This window comes from Hylobates moloch, unplaced genomic scaffold (assembly GCF_009828535.3).
Source record: "Hylobates moloch isolate HMO894 unplaced genomic scaffold, HMol_V3 SCAFFOLD_3, whole genome shotgun sequence".
Classification (NCBI taxonomy): domain Eukaryota; kingdom Metazoa; phylum Chordata; class Mammalia; order Primates; family Hylobatidae; genus Hylobates; species Hylobates moloch.
In genome coordinates, this window is record NW_026652278.1 from 83669631 (window position 1) to 83691051 (window position 21421).

Consider the following 21421-nt stretch of genomic DNA (forward strand, 5'->3'; position numbering starts at 1 on the left):
ATGATCATGGGAAAAAACATTTGGAGATTTAAAAAAATTCTACTTACCAATGGATTGTTCCCTTGGAAAGCAGGTTTATATAAACACCATTTTACCCAAATTTTATTAGCATCACTCAAACAGTAGTGATTATGCAGTAAATAGAAAACTCTTGCTTTTAATTCTAATGATTATTAAAAACTTAGAAAAGACAAGCATAAAAATGTTTAATTTCCAAACATTTTTGGAAAACTCCAGCTGAATTTGGACCTTTCCCAATGAGCTGGTGTCTTGACAGGCACCTCTAGTACTGTAACTCTAGATGTCACCAGTACTATAAGCAATGGTGTCTACTTGTTATCATTTCTATCAGCTCTGCTGACATTCAGAAAAGATGTAAAGATTTGTGATGTCTGGGATAATCTGATTCACTGGAGGCAGATTTTACGTAAAATATATGAATACTCTTCCCAGTAGGCTTCATGTCTAGGCACCTGGTTTATGTGCTCACCAAACAGAAGCAGAAAAACAACTCTCAGAAAACTTAACATCCTTTAGTATTGAAACTATTTTCTGGATGTTGTACAGAAACAAATAAGAGAAGACAAGAAAAAAAGAAAAAATGGGAAGATTGGAATTTTAACTCTTTCCCTCTATCTATACTTACTGAAAGGTTTTTAACTCATGGCTGCCCCAGGTAGGATCACAACAAACAGAGGGATAACACTGTCTGTATAGAAGTATTTGCCTGTTTGCATGACCTGTTTCATATTCATTTAAAATAATGATACCAACCAGATGTCCCACAATGATGATAAATTTAATTTATTTCCAATTTCTCAAACTCTTCTACAGATTCAGGCAGTACAGTCACAGCCATTAGCTCACTGAGCTGGATGCATCATTGAAGGAATGGAATTGATCAGGCAGACAGATTGCAGTGCATGGCTAAGAGTCTCCTAAGGAGGGAGATGGCAGAAATCCAGACATCAAATAGATGATGAAATGGCCATTTCCATTAAGGTAACATCACATCACAGATATTAATTAGGAGGCACTATAATAAAGTTAAGTGGATGTGGGGGAAAATGCTGAGTTAAAAGTCACCCCATATGTCCTTAACCTGAGGTAATTACAGATCTGAAGGTGAGTCATGGATCTGCAATTTTCCATTCATTTTACAATAGCTGCAGGAACGTTTAGAGATTACGTAAAAGGAGATTAGAATCCTTTTTTAGACTGGGGACAAATTATCTTTAAAAAAAGAAAATATTCTTATGTTTTCCTTTTAACATTCCTGTTTTATTCCCAAGGAAAATGACATCCTTTATTTACATTAACAACATTAATGGAGGATGACAATGTACTGACTACTTTCTTTTTTTTTTTTTTTTTTTTTTTTCTTTTTTTTGAGACAGTTTCACTCTGTCATTCAGGCTGGAGTGCAGTGGCGCAATCCCCGCTCACTGCAACCTCTGCCTCCCACGTTCAAAAGATTCTCCTGCCTCAGCCTCCCGAGTAGCTGGGACTACAGGCACACACCACCATGCCTGGCTAATTTTTTGTATTTTTAGTACAGACGGGGTTTCACCGTGTTAGCCAGGGTGGTCTCAATCTCCTGACCTTGTGATCCCCCCCACCTCGGCCTCCCAAAGTGCTGGGATTACAGGGGTGAGCCACCTCGCCTGGCCCAGTTCTTACTACTTTCTAGAGAAATTAAGCAAATGAAACAAGTTAGCTTTAAGTTTAAATGCATTTTACCAAGTTTTTTATTTCAAGAATGTAAATTCATCTTAAAAACTGATGGGATATTTTGTTCTTAGTGCCAATCCAAATCTACCTTAACAGCTAAAACAAAAATTTTTTTTTTTTTTTTTTTTGACAGAGTCTCGCTCTGTTGCCCAGGCTAGAGCACAGTGGTGCCATCTCAGCTCACTGCAAGCTCTGCCTCCTGGGTTCACGCCATTCTCCTGCCTCAGCCTCCCAAGTAGCTGGGACTACAGGTGGCTACCACCAGGCCCAGCTAATTTTTTGGTATTTTTAGTAGAGACGAGGTTTCACTGTGTTAGCCAGGATGGTCTCAATCTCCTGACCTCATGATTTGCCCACCTCAGCCTCCCAAAGTGCTGGGATTACAGGCGTGAGCCACGGCACCCAGCCGGAATAACAATCTTTTAAAGTATTATTTGATGTACGTAAATGATGAAGACAGTCATAGTCCAAACCTGCAGAGCTTCCCTACGATATGAGACCAATAGCCAAAGTGCTGGTTGCTCAACAATAGATTTATGCCAGTTTTTGGTTCTGTAATTCCTTGCACTCTCATCTCCCCTAGTACCTTGCCCAATTATATACTTCCCACGTGCATCCATAACAAATGCAGACAGATGGCCAAAATGTGAGTTGAGGAAGTGTTGAGTACAAAAGGAGTTTATCTTTCCATTTCAGTATAATTTCGATCATAATCTCAGAATTCTGGATGCAATACTCCAAGTCACTAACTTCAAGTGGCTGACTGAGGCTCTGTCCAGGAAAAAAATTCCTTTGCAGAAGTTCCAATCTTAATTTCCTACATAAACTCAGACAATTTAAAATTTTTTATTTTTTGCCTTACTTCACCAAAACAGCAGAATCACAGGGATAAAAATTTACATAGGATGTCTAAATGATGTAGAATAACTCATTGAAAGCTCCTTCATCCACGGGTGCTTATGAAAGATAAAAAGATATCAGTAAAAAATGCTGCAGTAAAAACCTCTGAAAACTCTCTCCTCCATGAAAGCAATGGGAACACTGTGATGAGCACTGTGAGAATCAACTGAAAAGTAGCCAAAGGCTTGCAGCAATCCAGGGAGTGCTTACTCAAGAAAAACCAGCTGAATCTTGGTAAAAAACAATAAACTTTGCAGTGTTTTATTTGCCTTATTCCCAGCCCACTCTCCCAAGCTCCATCTCGGCCTTAAAAACTAACCTTCCTGAATCACGGTGAAAATCAGCAGCCATCAGAGGGGGCAAAAGAAAGCTGAAGCTCCTTCAAAGCCCAATTCTCAGAGAACTGTCATTATTTGACCTGTCTGGTGGTCCCTGGAGGGCCCGGCTCAGAAGGCTGTCTTTACTTTACAGGACTTGGAGCATGGCCAGTAGGAAAAGCCTAATTCTTTTGAGGGTTTGATGAAAACAATTACAGGGATTGTTTAACACTGAGACTTCTTGAGGTGGTGGCAAACAGCTGGGGCAAACAATAGGCTAACCAAAAGCTTCAAAGGAAAAGCTGAAGAATGAGAATGTCCACAAAGGGCTTTGAAAAGTTCTAATATATTAAAACAAGAAGGAATCTAGAGGGCTCATGCGTGCCCATGGCCATATGAATGCTCAGGAAAAACTAGAGAAAGCCCTCAGCTCTCTCCTCTGCCTGACCTTGACAGGAAGTGAAGGCTAAGGCAGAGGCATCAACTGCTTAGTGCAGCGTTGAAGGTAGGCTGCACCTGCATATACAGCCCTTCAACAAAGACTATTAGGCTTTGTTGAGACTTATTAGTTTCAGGCATCTAAGGAAATCTGTTCAAGCATTACCTGACTACTAATCTAACGAGCAGGGACTTCACTGGCCACACACAGAAAGAACACAGACATCACAAAATTAGTTTAGAAAAGTCATTGAAAAAACAGCAAGAAGGATGAACTGTGATGAAAAGAGAAAATCTGATTTCCATGGTCACATTGCATTATTTTAAATGTCCAGTTTTAAATGAAAATTAGGAGACATGGAAAGAAATGAGAAAGTATGGCCCATACTTAAAAAAAAAGCAGTCAGTAGTAACTGCCCCTGAGGAGCCCAGATGTTGGACTTAGTAGACAAAGAATTTACATCAGCTATTTAAAATATACTGAGACAACTAAAGAAAACTATGTCTAAAAAACTAAAGTATAAGAATCATAACTCTCAAATAGAGAATATTAATAAAGGAATAGAAATTATAAAAAATAAACAGAAATTTGTAATTGAAAAGTACAATAACTGAAATAAAAAATTCACCAGTGAGATTGAAAGCAGTTTAGAGCAAGCAGAAAAAACAATCAGCGAACTTGAAGACAGGTCAATTGAGATTGAGCCTGAGGAACAAGAAGAATAAAGAATGAAGAAAAATAAACAGAGCTTCTGAGACCCGTGGAACATCAAGTGAATCAACAAACACATCATTTGGAGCCCCAGAAGACAAGGAAAGGGGAAGAACAAACATTTGAAGAAATAATGGCCCAACATTTACCAAATATAACAAACATTAATCTAAACATTCGAGAGGTTCAAAAAACTTCAAGTAGGATAAAGTCAAAGAGATCCACATGTAGACACACTGTATTCAAACCGTTAAGAGAATCTTAAAAGCAAAACATAAGAAAATATACTCTTCTGAAGGTTGTCTACAAATCTATCTGAGGCACGGTGTGGCTTCAAGATTAGACTTTGGAGTCAGTTTTGTCATGTATGTCTTTGGAGGTAATGTGGTTGGGTACACATTTTATATAACTCATGGGGATGGTTTTTCTCCTATTATAATTTTTGGGAATAACAATAAACTAAATTCTACAACCCAGGTGAGTGTTTAGACCCCTAAACTCATCTCCAAGCAGTAACAGATTCTAAGTGGAAATAAAAAATCCACTTTTGCAGGAAAAAAAAATAGTACCAGCAACTTATGGTGCATTAACAGCACCATAAGTGGGAATATTCTTTTACGTACTTGGATAAAAGACTCAATTTACATATGGTGCCTGATTAAGAGTTTCTTAAGAGATATGAGTAATCATCATTTTTCTTGATAGCTTATTCACAAGAAAATAATGTTACATAGTGATATCTCAGTCTGGAGAAACAAAAAAAATTAAATCTCTATAACAGACCTAAAGCATACACGTGACTAAATTTCCCCCCTCCTCCTCCCATATTAGCGTAAAGAAATCAAGAAGAAACACCAAGATAATCAGACTTTTTTTTTTTTTTGAGATGGAGTCTTGCTCTGTCGCCCAGGCTGCAGTACAGTGGCGTGATCTCAGCTCACTGCAACCTCCGCCTCCCAGGTGCAAGTGATTATTCTGCCTCAGCCTCCTGAGTAGCTGGGATTATAGGCACCCGCCACCGTGCCTGGCTAATTTTTGTATTTTTAGTAGAGACGGGGTTTCGTCATGTTGGCCAGGCTGGTCTTGAACTCCTGACCTCAGGTGATCCATCTGCCTTGGCCTCCCAAAGTGCTAGGATTATAGGCATGAACCATCGCGCCTGGGCATGATAATTGAACTTTTTCTTTTAGGATTCAAAATAGGGTAAACAAAAGGTTACTGATTTCTCTAAATACTGTTCCTGTGCTTCTTATATTTACACAATGTCTTCATACTAAAGTACAAGAAACCACTTGAAAATTATTTTTAATAAAAACAAATCACTCTCAAATGGAAGAATTACAATAGAATACATACTACAGGCATATCACTGTCTTCTTCTTGAGAGATTATGTCATAAAATTTCAAACTGCCAGGCGTGGTAGCTCATGCCTGTAATCCCAGCACTTTGGGAGGCCAAGGCAGGAGGATCATCTGAGGTCAGGAGTTCCAGACCAGCCTGACCAATATGGAGAAACCCTGTCTCTACTAAAAATACAAAATTAGCTGGGTGTGGTGACGCATGCCTGTAATCCCAGCTACTCGGGAGGCTGAGGCAGGAGAATCGCTTGAACCTGGGAGGCGGAGATTGCAGTGAGCCGAGATCGCACCATTGCACTCTAGCATGGGCAACAACAGCAAAACTCTGTCTCAAAAAAAAAAAAAAAAAAAAAAATCAAACTGTGGAGTAACTGAATAGTTTTTAATCCCTGTTCCTCAGATAAAGATGCCAGGAAAGAAAGAAAAGGTAAAGATAAGATGTCTTACTTAAGATTAGGAAAATAAGGCTGTAATAATTTCAAAAACTAAGTATAAATTAATGGATAAAAATACTGGGACTAATGCCCATGGAAGAGAAAAGCTATACTGGGTAGTCTCTAGTCTTCATGACAGATATTCACAGATGGGGAAGACTACCCCATTTTCCAGGCTTCCCAAAACTAACCTGTGATAATCAGACATTCATTGTGATCCAGCACCTCAGTGAAGAGCCGTGAAATAATCAACTCAGGATTGATTAAAAAGCGGATTTCTTCCTGCACAAGTCCTGCACTGGTTACACCACCTCCAACAAAACGATTTGCAAAATCCACCTGTTGGGGAAATGTGGCATGTTAAATAATAGTCAAAAATACCTACATATATGATCAAGAAGCACACAGTCTCTAAGCTCTCATCTTTTCCTCTCCCATGAAAATCAATCCCCAAATAAGTAATCTTCCCAGGAAGGACAGATTATGGTTGCTTAAGCTCTTTCTATCTCACTTCAGTTAACATCTCTGCCCATTTCTCTGGATCCCAGAATCAGAGAAGGAATCTGGAAAATGGAGCTTTTAGGCAAAATATTATGTATCATACAGACTCTTGTTTATAAACCTATTTGTGTCTCATGGGCCACAAATCAAGGGAGGTCTTTATCCGAGAAGGTTTCAAAGTCATTCTCCCCCATTCACTACTCAATTTCCCTTTATGTATTTCACGTGACTTTAATATAATTAAACTTTTCTTATGTAACATGGTAACCAAACACTTGCCCTAAAGAACTGAAAAGTTTAGTAATCAACTTTTTGGATAACCTTTTCCAACCTTATTGTAAGAATAAAGAGATCGAATTTTTGTCCTTCTAAATTCAACCCCAAACCCCAAACTACATGAACATTACAAACCATTTTTTTAAAAATATAACTAAGGAAAAAAGGAAGAAAGAAAACCCAGTATAGCAACAAAGATTCAATTAAAGTAATATTTCCAATTAGGTTGGAAACTCTTAAGCTTTATGTGGAGTAGTATGATGGGATCCCCAAACGCCTACTAATAAAGAAGAGTTACACAATCCTCCAGAGAAAGCAAACTCAACTTGCTGGCATTATTTCTGTTTGTCCAGTGTGTCCAGCACCATGCCAGCCTCATGAAGCAGTATGTAAGAAACAGCAACCATCTTTTCCTTAGTGAGACTATCTGAGGAGTTAGATCACACAAACACACACACACACACACACAACTTGTGTATATACACAGTCATACACACAAGTAAAATAGAATTTACTAAATACTATGAGACTTATATTCTTTCAAACTCTTTTAAAATATATGATTTCTTAAAACTTCAGTGTTCTCTAAAGCAACTGATACTAAATGACAATCTGAAACCTATTTTACAAAATAGTAAAACAATAGTATAAATCGTTTGATATGTAAAAATATATGTCAAAAGACAGAAATTAATAGAAGGCGAAGCATTCTTCTTTTACCACAGAAGAACTTAAAAAATACTAAAACATACCACTGAGGAGTTCTTCAACTGAGTTACCAGAGAGAATCATATATTTGGATTTGTGTTCTGGAGTACTAAAACCAATGCTACAAAACCAGAGTAACTCTTTAGCTTATATAGGAAAATAATTTTGGTGAAATTTAGTCTGTTGATTAGAATTAGTTACCTACTACATATGAGGTCTATGGACACTGGGTGATTCATGGCTTAAACTGTCCAATTCAACAAATATTTACTCAGTATTGTGCTGGGAATCACTGGATACAAAGATGAATAAGATATGTATGGTTCCTGGCCTCACCATATTTGCAATTTAGATGGCAGTCAGAATGAGCATACGCAGAATGAGAAGATGATTATTGAAGAGCTTGTTACTATGTATTTGATACTTTCTAATAATACAATTAACTAAAATTGGAGCATGGGAGGAAGATAGGAAAGCTTTACAAGAGGATGTGGCAGCTGACATGCAGGCCGAGGGCATAGCTGCACAAGGATACAGGGCAAAAAAAAAAAACAAATGTAAATCACTGTATGAGGGGAATGGTAAACAGATTCATCGTGCTTGCCTGCAGTGTAGAGTAGGTGGAGGCTTACAGTTGGTGTGAGGTGGTCTGAGGTCTAGGGAATTTTTATTCAATTTCCCTCTGAAGGTTCTGGGAAAAATTCAAGTAACACCTGGACTTATGTTTTAGGAAGATAATTCAGGCTAGAGTTTAAAGAATAAATGGAAAACTGTAAAACTAAAAGTAAAAAGACTGGTTTTAGGTGAGTACTGAATAGTTTATACAAGCACTACTAGGGCCTCAAACAGGCAAGTGGTAAAGTAAAGGAAAGAGAAGAAACTCAGTAAAGAAATAAAATGGACTGTACTTGAGAACTAAGAGACTGGCTGAGTGCCTAAAAGTATAATGATATTGTGACTACAAATGAGAAACAGACGAGGTTTAAGATTGGCCTAATTTAATTTTTACTGGAATAAGGTACATAACAAAAATAAAAAGATAAGCTCTATCCAACTTATGTACTACTTGATAATGATCATGAAATACATTCAATGTGTATGCTATTGTTTACGCTCTGAATAAAAGGCCCACATTTTTAACTTGAAAGGTGTGCACAGAAATAAAGACACTAAACTCAGTATGCCTCTAAATGCCAGTCTTTTAGAAAACCAAAGTTTTACTACTTAAAAAAGTTCTTAACAATAAAGACCCTCTACAACAGTTGAGAAACCTCTTCCAGTACATGAAAACAAGAATGTGAGTGCATCCTTATTTTTAGCCAGTTATTTTCCAAGTCACTTTAAAGTTACTCATTCAGATTACTCAGCTTCTGAATTATAACTTGATGAAAAGACAGGAATGATAACGCTCCTCAGAGAGGTTTTGTTGTTGTTGCCATTCAGCATAATGTAATTTATATGCTACACAAGGAGCTCTGTAGCATTGCAATACAATATTCCCCGATCTCCTGGGGAGACATGGCATGGGTAGGGAGAACAATTAATAGCAAGAAGCCCTTACGGTATTCTCTAATCTACCGAGGTCTCACATTTCATCTATAATATATTCCAAGGAAGTGGGGAGGATCTCAACCTTAACTGTTGTTAAATAATTCCTTGTTGAATTGTACTGTAATGAAAGGTCAGCATTCCTGTGGTGCTAACTAGCAGTAACTTTGTTTAGTTCACGTGTATTAAGAATCTCTCAGTTTATCCAAGACTTTAAAGATGGAAAGAACTGCATCAAGAGGGGAATGTGGGGGAAAAAGTGATATTAATTTGAACCAATATTTAAGCATATCTTAAGATTATTTTTTAAACAGAAAAAAGGTATAGGAGTAAATGCAAATTTAAATATCTTTTGTTTTTGTTTTTGTTTTGCTGAAGTTAAGCACAGGAAAAATATTAATTCAGCTATCCTAAGTATTTTTGTTTATAAGTTCAAATAACCACTAGGAGAAGGTGATTTAGAATAAAACATAGTTTGTCTCTTTGAAGATTTTAATTACAAATATGTCCAAATAAAAGGCCATTTAAAAAAGAATCTGTTTCACTTAAATAATAACTAGACATAAATTTTATAGTAAGCATTGTTATTCAAACAAATCAGTCCATTTTCAGGCAACTGCTTTCTTTAGATTCTGAACCAATATAAGCACAAAATAAGAATCTAAGAAGAAAAACTATTATCAGTATAAATGATGGTATACAAGCTTCTTTCAAAGAAAACTCAGTTTACAATGCTCTTATAAATAGGATAAGAACACAAAACACTAACATTGTTAGTGAATTTTAAAGAAGCACTATAAATCAAAAGGTTAGGTTAGATATTACTGTATTTTAAACATGGGGTTTTTGTTAACCCCCTTCTCCAAAAATACTTTTTAAGGGTAAAGGCAGTAACAGATTATTAACAAAGATTGAAGGGTGGACCAGAATTGCCTGCTTTTAACAGGGAAAAGGCATAGCAAAGAGCTAGCTCACGTGCGTGAAACTGTTACATATGAGAGACAGGCCTTTCTTATCAATCAGTTTTAGATGTCTGCCCTATCAACCTAAACAAAGCTGTTGGTGGCAGAAAAACATCTCAATCTGGTCATCAACTGGGGCAGAGCAAGAAGAGCCTTTAAGGAAAAAGAATAAAAATGCTTGGTGACAGTCTGTCAAGACTATACCCTGGGAACTTCCTCCACTGTCAACCTACTATCAGTGTCTGAACCAAGAGGCTGATGCTGTCCAGATCTTGGGATTTTCTGTCAAAGGCTTTTTAGAGAAGCACATATAAGAAACAGAGAGTATACACTGGCAAATAACATTACCAAGGCTGTCAAAGTGACCTGTTTGGTGTTTTTCTTCATTCTGCTATCGCGCTTCTTTGCATTAAATCAGTTTAGGAGACAAACAGCTTTTCAAATTTCTTTTGCTGTCAGAAGCTTGACAAGAAAAAGTCCTAACCATACACAGACACTACTGAAATTCACCTACCTGTAGCATGCCTCGACCATTTCCTTCTATGGTACCTTCGTAAGTGACATGCAATCGTGTCAAGGGTTTTTCACATCTACAATGTAAAAAGACATTCCCTTACTTATTATTTTAATGACAAGTTGTTCACTGCGGACAAATGTGAAAATATAGGTAACTATTCAAAAACTGAAACCACCCCAAATCTCAAAAGTCAGAAACAGATGCCTACTGTTAACATTCTTGGTATTGATCCTCCTTTATTCAAACATGTAAATATACATATTTAAATTAAAATTGGATAACATATTGTTTGAAACCTGCTTTTCCTCTAAATAATATGAAAGTTTTTCTACTTTAAAACAGTTAAAAAACATTGCAAAATATAAAAAAAATTAAGCTCTATGAAATTTTGTTACGGCTAGAGTTGGCAATCTGAGGAAAAACGTAGAAAAAATTTGGCAATAAATCATATATGATTCTCTTAAGGCTTCCATTTTCTATTTTCATTGTTTGATAACCGTGTGTGTGTGTGTGTGTGTGTGTGTGTGTGTGTGTGTGTCTTGATGAAAATACATGCCACAGAAATTCTGAACAATGGTATTTTTCTATTAATAAGATTAACAGATAAACCTAGTACCTGTAATTTAGAAGGCATAATTATTTTCTTTCCCTTTCAACCATGGTCACTGAGGTATTTACTTGACTTATGTTATATTAACAACAAATTCCATTGTATTAATAGTATTTGTTAACATTATTTTCCTTATTAGATATTTTTCCCCTGATCATTTACTGAATAAAAAATATAAATGAACGAAACAGAGGAGATCCAAAGTTCTAACTCACATAAGAGTACCAATAATCTTTTTTGGGAGGGAGGAGATGATTATATTTTTTAGAAAATAGTCCAGGAGGTTAGCTGGAAAAGTACTGAGAATTGTTTGATTCCTTCCTGGTTTCAATGAGTTTAAATGCATTTCTGGCAAAACTCCAGCCCAACAGGCTGATAGCTTTAACTCAGAAGGTAATTCTGCACAGGTTCTGTCTAAGAGCCTTATTTGTATTAACTCATTTAATCCTCTCAACAACCCTATTACTATCTCCTTTTATAGATGGGGAAACAAAGCACAGAACATCTAAGTAAGCTAACCAAGACTAGTAAAATAAAGCAGCAGAGATGTGAAACTAGGTAGACTCACTCAGTGGTCCAGGCTCTGAATCAGTATGCTACACTTTTAGAAAAATTACTTTCCCGGTCTCTTGTAGAAAACAGTATCGTAAGTTTGATTTTTTTTTTTAACTTCCTTTTTTTGGTCCTACTTTCCTAGCCATTTTATTCAGAGGAAGACCCCTGTAAGCATACTACTAAAAAGATAAAGAAGCATAATCTAAAAATCTCTGGGCTGTCAGTCAGGGCTTCGGAACGGGAATTCCACCTGTTGTCAACTATTCTCCATGACTGAAGCTAGAAACTTTATAGTGTAGCTCTTAATAAAATTACGAAATTGCTAGAATCTTTTTCTTGGTTTTGTTTTGTTTTGAAGCATTTTCTAACTTCCCAATAGGTCATCCTCTACACCCCTGCCCCAGGAGTCAAAGACATAGATGATTCTGGCTCTCTGTGATTAAGCCTGGCTAAAGTATTTGCTGATAATCAAAGGGTTAACTATAACATGCCAGAAACATGGAATTCAGGAAAGCCTCTAAGCTCCTGGACCCATTTAGCCCCTTACTCTTGGGAACACTAACAATCCTTATCTTTTCTTCATTATCCCTCTTTAAGTGAATGCATGTTTCTGGTTCTGTGGAGTCTGGGAGACTGATTTTAATTACATTCTCCAATTCACATATGAAGCAACTAAAACAAAAAAGAGATCAATGAAATAAAAATAAGTCAAATTCTGCCTATCAAAATTAAGGGGACAATCTTGGTCTCACTTAGAGGCAAAGTTACTGTGTCTCATTGACACAGCAGCCTTGCCAGTCTCTGCATTTTGACCTGTCCCTTCTCTCCCACATGGTGGTATACAAATGGGTGTTCTTTCACATTAGTGCCAAATGAATATCAGATGCAAAGTAGAGATCCTGGATGACTTAAAAATAAGCCCTCAGATTGACCTATAAAATCTACACCAAAGTAACAGGAACAAAACATCTGCATTCCTATTAGAGATTAATAGAAGAGTGAAGAAAAACAATCCTCTGCACCATAGAGATGACATAGCAGAATGGCACTTTTAATTCCAGGCACCATATTTTAAGAGGGCCCAATGAATGGGGGTATGTTAAGAGCAGAGATAAAGGGTTTAGAATCCATATTACATGTGAAATAGAAGAAATGAATCAGTTTAGTATGAACTTGTATGCACTGTTAGAGAGGGAAGTAGGTCAAGAAGCCATTAAGATACATGAAGGAGGGTCAAATGTCAAAGAAAACTAGAAATTCAGATTTATTTATGTAGCTCCAGAAGGAAGAACCAGGAATGGTGGAGAATGAATGTAGAAAACATTTTTAGTGAATGAAAGCATGAGATGATAACACAAGCAGCCACCAATGGAACAAACCGATGTGAAACAGCAGATTTGCCATCACTGAAGCTATCCAGTCTCCATCTGTTGCAGGTATTACAGAGCTGATCAAGAGTTTTGGTAGGTGGCTGGGGTTCCTTTCAGATCTAACATGCCATGATGCCAAAATGCTGTACATGTTCTCATCTTTTTCTGGCTCATTTTTTCTCTCTTCAGGTTGCTTAACCTTTTATCTACTTCCCTCTATTAATAATCATCTAAACCATGCACTCAGTCTTCTGAAGTAAATTTCTTTATCTTTCACTTCACAAATAAACATTTTTGATGGATGAAAACACCGCAGGAAAGCCACCTAAGCAGATATGACTTCTCAAGTTAACTTTTTTTTAAGTGATTTCCATTCATCACTAATTCCAAACAAAACAATTACAAACTGTCATATAACAATTACAAACTATCATAAAATTATTAGAAAGTGAAAATGGGAGGCATTGGTTAAATATGTATTTAGTATGCTTCATCATGTCCTCAAACATATTTAAAAAGTTAATCCACACTTCTTTAAGTGTACTGAGGGACTTGCTTTAGATTAAGAAATATGTTAACTATTTCAGGACCCTTCTTTAAGTGTGTTGGGAGACTTGCTTTAGATTAAGAAATATGTTAACTATTTCAGGACACTAAGGACTTTACAAATCTGAATTAGCTCATATTGGCTGCTATCTCCTCAATATTTTCTGATAAATAAGAAACAAACGGTAAATAGCAACTTCCACAAAATCTACCAGTAGTACACAAGGGCAGCCAAACTTCAAAATTCTTGCCACTCAACAAACTCTAGATGGTTACTATTTACTAAAATGTAAATAATAAAAAGACTTTTCTCAATCTTGTCCTCCAGAAAGAAAAGCCATAAAGTTCAAACACTAACCAAAAAAAAGGGTAAGGAGAAACATTTAAATATTGGTGTTCCTTTTATTAGTGTCTTCACATACAACACTCCTCAATTTTAAATAGGACTTTCTTTCAGAAGACAAAACCAAGACAAAATGGTAGAAATCAAAGGGTTACAGACTTTGATTTAAAAGGCATAACCTTTTCAAAAATGAGAGCTATCAATGGATCATTCATGAGAAGAAATTCCCTGGCACTAGGATAAATAGAGGTTAGAAAACCATCTTTCCAGGTGCTATAAAATAGAATCCTCTCATGGTGCAAGAGTCCTTCTAATTCTAGGGGTCTAGGATTATTTTTATTATTATTGTTACCTTTCCCATTCTGGAAAATCTTCAAGACTCTGTCTTGTAAATGTCACCAACCCAGTAGGTTCTACAGAAGCAATAAAAGAAAAACATACCCAAAATAAGTTTCAATTTTGAAAAAATTATACACACACACTTGGTAAAAGAATAGGTCTAACACTGGCTATAAAACTAACCAGGAAATACAAAGCCTAGCATTGGAAAATAACAGAATATTGATTGAAAATAATATCCTTACAGTAGAAATTCCTTCTATAAAATAATAAGACTTCACTAAACGAAACTATACAAATAACAGCACAACAGTAGGATTTGAGTGCTGGTACTTTCTGGTAAAGTTTTTGAAGCTGAATACACCTTTTTTTTTTTGAGACGGAGTCTTGCTCTGTCGCCCAGGCTGGAGTGCAGTGGCGCAATCTCGGCTCACTGCAAGCTCCGCCTCCCAGGTTCACGCCATTCTCCTGCCTCAGCCTCTCCGAGTAGCTGGGACTACAGGCGCCCGCCACCACGCCCGGCTAATTTTTTGTATTTTTAGTAGAGACGGGGTTTCATCGTGGTCTCGATCTCCTGACCTCGTGATCCGCCTGCCTCGGCCTCCCAAAGTGCTGGGATTACAAGCATGAGCCACCGCGCCCGGCCACGCTTTTTTTTTTTTTAAAAAAAGCATTGAAAAAAAGGATGTATAACTGGTACAGCTAATGCAATAAAGACAAAATTGAATTCAAATTTGTAGACTCCTTTACGAAGAAAGGACTTAACCCTACATTCAAAGACTGGTGAATAAATACACATTTATGTACTATATGGTAAAGTGAAATGCCAGATTTAAAAAGGAAATCATTTGCACATCCTCTGCAGTTAGTACAGCTAAGTCTCGGGCTTAAACAGTGGGCAATCACTCTACATGTTAGCAGCAGTCTTAGCCAGAGGAGAAATTACTGGTTCTAAGAGTTTACAGAACAAAGATGACATACTTTTCAAGGAGCAATAAATTTGGGAGGATCTAAATGAAGTACTATTAATGTAGTCAATAATTTTAGAGGATAAGACCCTTTTCTAGTCAGATTTATTTATTTATTTTTTAAAGCTAGTAGCAAAAGAAACAAATAAATCCGCTGGCCAGAAGTAATTTGTCTGATTCAAATCAAAGAACAAACTAAAAAGGCCATGCCATTTCTGTTTTCTTGAATAGAAAAAAGCTCTTAAGGAAAGAGAGAGATGTCAGTAACTATTAGTGATGACAGTGTATAACCCAGTGAAAGCCTGGCTATCATTTCATTCCTGTGCACAATTCCACATTTCCTTGTTCTCAGTCAAAAGCAGGAACCACTCAAAAACCATATGGAGCAGTTGCAGTGGAAAACAAATTTTGTTAACATGGGTCTTACATCCTTTAGATATCTAACTTTAAGATAAATGGATAACATATTTAAAACTCACAAGTAAGTGGTCAAACAACTCAAACACTAGAGAAGCAATTCCGTGAATAGAAAACATCTCTCTTGTCATTTGGTAACTTAGCAGAGAAGTAAGAACATCAAATGTCCTTCATATATACTAAGAGATGCTAAAAGAAATTCATAAACACTGCTGGCAAAGCAAGAAAAGGCAGAAGAACATAGTTCCTTAGATTAACAAAAATGCCTTGAGAGCACGTCTGTTAGCGTTTTTTCATAACAAGGTAACTTTCATCTCAGAATAGGATACTTTGATTAATCAATACTTCCCATAATAAAATCACAATATATACTACATACAGGTCATAAATTTTCAAAAACCTGATATATAAGACACTTTATCTAAAACTATATAGAAAGTAATTTAATTCGGAAGGCTTTTTAAAATATTTCAGTCTCAAGATCTTCATCAAATATAAAATACACATGTTTAACAACACTGAAAAGTTGGTCCTGATGGAATTCTATTTTATCAATTCTAAAAGGCATGTTTTTTCACATATTACATTTCCGAAACTGGAATACATCTTTTATAATGGAGGTATCTTACCATAGGTCTAGACTAGAGGTGAATTTTCCCAGAGAAGATCTGCTTCTGCTGTCGTCTGGGACCACTATCAGCCCGATACCATCTGAATTAATCCTTTATGGCAGGCCTTTGTGGACCACACTGGTGGTAAGGCTGCACACCCAAAGCTTAGGGCTTGTGGTTCAAATTCTCAGAGAAATGTTTTTTTCCTTTCTCTATTTAGTGTCAAGGTTGAGACTTACGTTTCTTTATGGTCCCTTTTCTGGATGGTCAAGTTAATTTCTCATTTATCCTTAGGTGTACCAGCCTTGTGGGTCAGGTTTCCTACTAAACTCCCTGTCCTGAGTATTTTTTCCTTCTTAGAGGTATATAATATAACAGCATTTTTTAAAAATAATCTATGACATCTCAGATTCGATGAAATATGGTACCTTAAATAAGCTTCTGAAGTCTATTGAGTAGGCTCCAGAACTTCTACACAACCACTCGTTATACTGCAACCTCTTTTATTCTCTTTAGTATTTCCTCTTTAAACCGTTAGCTTTACATACTGAAGACCAAGAGCAATGTTGTACTGTATTCCTACAAAGAACTTAACATGTACGGTGAAAAAGTCAGCAAATAAAATGTTTAGTTATAATTTATTTCTTTAAATTCCCAATACTTATAATGGCATATACATTTCCAGTTGAAAAAAACAAATTTTAAGCTTTTTCCTCAAAGTATCTGAAATCCTAAAATTTAGAAAGCCAAGTTAGTTTTTAGAGAAGACATACATGACTTGACTCCCAGGACAAAAAAGTAAACTCTGTACTACTTAGTTATAATAATTCTACTTAAAACAGCAACTCAAAGTATTGTAAAAACAAAACAAAACAAAAACCAATAGTAATAATTCTAATTAGACCTACAATAGCCAAAAAAAAAGCACGTGCCTCGCCAGGTGGTATTTTATAGATAATCTCGGCCAGGCAACCTCCCCTCTGGTCTGGAAAGTGATTTGATCCTCCACGGGATTACAGGCGTGAGCCACCGTGCCTGGCCTTACGTAGTCATCTTTTTAACAAATCATTACAAATTCTAATTTGATTTTGTGTCTCATAGGTCCAAACGATTCTGCATTTTAATATTTCATTCAGTACAGGGCACAAAACTGAAATTCAATAAGCTATGAGATAAATAATTCCATATCAGAGAAGCATGTAATTTTCCCTTAAATATCAAAATCCTGATAATTGATTTCATTCTAAAAATTTAACAATGTCCAATAGCAATACATTCAAGGGGGAAGATGCTAAGTACACTGTAATGCAAGAGTAAAAGAAGGATATGAGAAAAATGACCTTAAAATGATTCAATGACATATTTTAAGACAATCCTATGACCCAGAACTGAAAAAAAGCCATTTCACTTGACCAGGTTGACCTTACCTACTTAGCACAAAGAAACTTTTGAGGTGTTCTGGTTTACATCCACTTGTAGGAAAGGCTACCCATTGATAATAGCTTACATTTATTAAGCATGTGTCTTCTTGTTTAATATCTATAACTACCCTGTAAGGTAATGGCCATTATTATATTATTTTATAGGTGATAAAACTGAACCTTAGAGGTGTCAAGAAACTTGACCGTGGTCATTCAGCTTCTGAGATAAGAGTGGCAATACCAATCTATTATCAGCTGGTCATTACCAGTATTTGTTGGACATTTACTATTACTGTCTCAGCTGCTATCAGGTTTTGGGGAAGCAAGAATGTTAAGGTTCAACAGAGGAAGACAGAGATATAAAACTCAGTACAAAACAGTTTTATAAGAACTCCACAAAGGGCTTAGGGGGGCACAAAAGAGAGGAATGGGTAGAAAAGCAATGCATTAGTTGACTTATGCAAATAAACTAGTGAATACTTCTTTATATAAAGAGCATCCAAAGTTTATTTCCTGGTCAATATACTTTCTCTGGTTTTTATTCATGAAAATCTTTTGATGTACATTACAGATTTCAGAGAATATGGGTCCGATTTCAGGGTATGTAAACCCCGCCCCCCTACATTTATAGCACACGTTTATGCTTATACACAACATAAGCATAAAATCTAGGTTATATTGTCACATCATTACTAGTGTTTCAATGTGGTTGGGACAGGAAGGTTTACGTTAAACACAAAATGTTCCTCACATGTCACTTGACTTGAACTGTTCCCATCAGCAAGAAAAATTACAGTAAGAATGAAAGGAATTTACTTTTCTCTGTGACTCTTCTAAAGTAGCAGAAGAGCGTTTTAAGTTTCTCCGGTTTCCTTGATGAACGTCCCTCAAACAATCTAAAAGAGATAAAAAATAAAAGAGAGTGGAAGATCAGTTAAAATGCCTTAATGATTCACAAAACTACATCCATATTGCTACCAAGTGATAAAAAGAAATAATTCTTCCAGAAGACAATTCTGTAATGGTAAGAACTGGAAAATTGGTTTAGATTCAAATGGCATCTGGAGAGAACTGAAACCAACTAGAACCAGACTTCTTCAAAGCTGTTCAAATCAGACAGTATTTGCTACCAACCACATTTCTCCAACCTATCTTCCACCACAGAGAAGGCACCATCTAGCCCTCCCAGTCAACTGGGGTCAGTCAGTCAGTGCACAGCTACTTTCTCAATGGCTAATAACATTTATAATTCATAATGTTACTAGGTAGTTTGATAAGTAACAAAAACAGTATCTGAAAAAAATCCTTATCTGAGTGTTTGTGAGGAAATGAGAGTGGACGCGAATGGGGGAAGGGACACAGGCAGATATAACAAGATATCAGGGCTCAACAATCCTTGTTAATTAAACAACTAGATTCTTTTATGGACTGAATGTTGTGTCCTCTCAAAATTTATATGTTGAATCCTTAATCCCTAATATAGCTAAATTTGGAGATAGGGCCTGTGAGGAGGTAGTAACAGTTAAATGAGGTCATAGGGGCGGGACTCTAATCTGATAGAACTGGTGTCATTTTAAGAAGACAAGGTGAGACTATGGTACTCTCCCTCTGCCATGTGAGGACAAGATGCCAGCCAACCTATAAGCCAGGAAGAAAGCCCTCATCAGGAACCGAAGCAGCAGCACCCTGATCTGCAGCTTCCAGCCTCCAGAACCATGAGAAAATAAATTTCTGTTGTTTAAGCCACCCAGTTCTATGGTATTTTATTACGGCAGCCCAAGCTGACTAATAGAGATCCTTTGCATGGTAACCAAAACAGTGCCTACCCTGTGTCATCTAGTTTTCAGCAACCCGGACTTGGATTACTTAATTCAGTTTTCTTTGAAATGATGTGGCATTGTTATTGGTAACATATAATTCAGTTTATTCTGATGAAAGAAAAGCAGAGCTTTAAAAGCATTATGACCTGAGTAAGTAGTTCACTAAAAGATTTCTAACACAAAAGCATGCTTTTGAGCATAAGATCTAGCTTTCTAAAGGCATTTAAAAATTATAAAGACTCAGTGGTTATGAATGATGAGGTACTCTTCATCTGCCTCTAGTCATGTGCTCTGACTTTAAAACTAGAGACCCTTCAAGTAAAGTCCACGTTAATAAGTGCTGAAATGGGTAATTATTTTTCATGATTACAACAGCAAGCTTATGTAACTACGCTGAGAGGGAAAAGTTAATTCCATGAGAAAATCCTATTGAGTGACTGAAATAAATTAGGAAAAGGAAAGGAAATGCAGATTTCAAATGGTTCCATTTTCAATGATCTGAAATCTGTATTCAGGGTCAATTTCTGGAAAAACAATTTATATGAATATTTATTTCCTAAAAAAAATACTAATGTAGGCTAGTATTTTAACCAAATCTAAAATCAGATCTCTTTTTAAAAACAGTTTAAGACAGCCTGTGTGATAATTTTTATTTAAAGAACCTATCTTTCTAAAATATTTAATACACATACTCTTATAATCGAGTTGCCAGCTGAAAGAAAGGCTCTTTGAGGCTGCAGGTTTCAGCGTGGCTTCTTCTAGAATAGACTTTATTTAAGTCAAAATGAAGAAGCCACATGGCAATTTAATTAAACATCCTGTATCAATAAATATGATTTACTAAATGAATACCTTAGGCTCCACTGCAAAATCTCTTTCTAGGCTCACTATGTACTAGAGGAAAGCAATATGAATACAAAAGTAGCCACCACCTTTTCCTAGAGATGAACTGATGTACTATACAATTCAATTGAAGGATAAAAGTTCTTCTTCAACAGAACTATTGCATAGTGAGGAGAAAATGGCTGTTGTTCTTAAGAAATAATTCTCTAAAACATAGAAAAAGTGTCGCCAGCTTCCATATGTGGTCATCTGTGTATAAAATCACATAAAAGGTCACATACTTCACAACAATGATGACAAATTATTAATTTTAGGAGCCTCGTGAGACTGCAGATTTATTATCCTGGCAAGACAGACTTTCCTGGAAGATTTTATGGCTGTTATTATCACCCACTACAAATGAACACCACTGTTTATTTTGCAGGTACAATTTTTTTTTTTTTTTTTGAGACGGAGTCTCGCTCTGTCACCCAGGCTGGAGTGCAGTGGCGCAATCTCGGCTCACTGCAAGCTCCACCTCCCGGGTTCATGCCATTCTCCTGCCTCAGCCTCTCCAAGTAGCTGGGACTACAGGCACCCGCCACCATTTTTTTTTTTGTATTTTTAGTAGAGACGGGGTTTCACCATGGTCTCGATCTCCTGACCTCGTGATCTGCCCACCTCAGCCTCCCAAAGTGCTGGGATTACAAGCGTGAGCCACCGCGCCCGGCCGGTACAAATCTTAAAGTTACAAATCAAGCAGAATCTCAATGTACTCTGTTTATTCATTGCTTGAATCCTAACTTCAAATCACTGTGTAACCAAATACGCTTTCCCATCTTCCTGACAGAGCAGGGGGAAGAGGGGAAGTGTGGTGGTGGGTGTGGGGGGTAAGAAGTGGAGATAAAGTCAGAGGAGATGAAGCAGGTTTAAAATCCTTGTGACAATTCTCAGACTTAGCTGTTGTGAAATTTTAAAGTTGTGTGCACAGCCACTCAAAATGAATTATCCTGATATGGAAGCAAGTAAAAATAACATAAATAGACAGGCAAACAGCATGTACAAAAGTCATCCCAGGAGGGATATACAATCTGAGGGACAGCTTTTGGGAATGAGGGGGAAAACAAAAGGACTGAGGCTGGAGCCCAAGAAAGGGGTGAAGGGGGAGAAGAAAGATGGGGCAGGGAAGATAGAGA

General features: G+C 36.7%; 1 protein-coding gene across 5 annotated transcripts in view; it reads right to left on the bottom strand.

The window, feature by feature from the left end:
• The window catches only part of PARG (poly(ADP-ribose) glycohydrolase), a 134064-nt gene that overhangs the window by 38675 nt on the left and 73968 nt on the right, over window positions 1-21421 (bottom strand). For all 5 annotated transcript variants that reach the window (XR_009212849.1, XM_058436491.1, XM_058436489.1 and 2 more), the window contains 4 exons: window positions 18400-18479; window positions 14180-14240; window positions 10401-10476; window positions 6083-6230 (listed from right to left, as the gene is read on the bottom strand). Coding sequence is in view for 4 of the 5 variants with exons in the window: in XM_058436491.1 (XP_058292474.1) it covers window positions 6083-6230; window positions 10401-10476; window positions 14180-14240; window positions 18400-18479 (365 nt within the window). In the remaining variant the exon portion in view is untranslated. The remainder of the gene's footprint in view (window positions 1-6082; window positions 6231-10400; window positions 10477-14179; window positions 14241-18399; window positions 18480-21421) is intronic.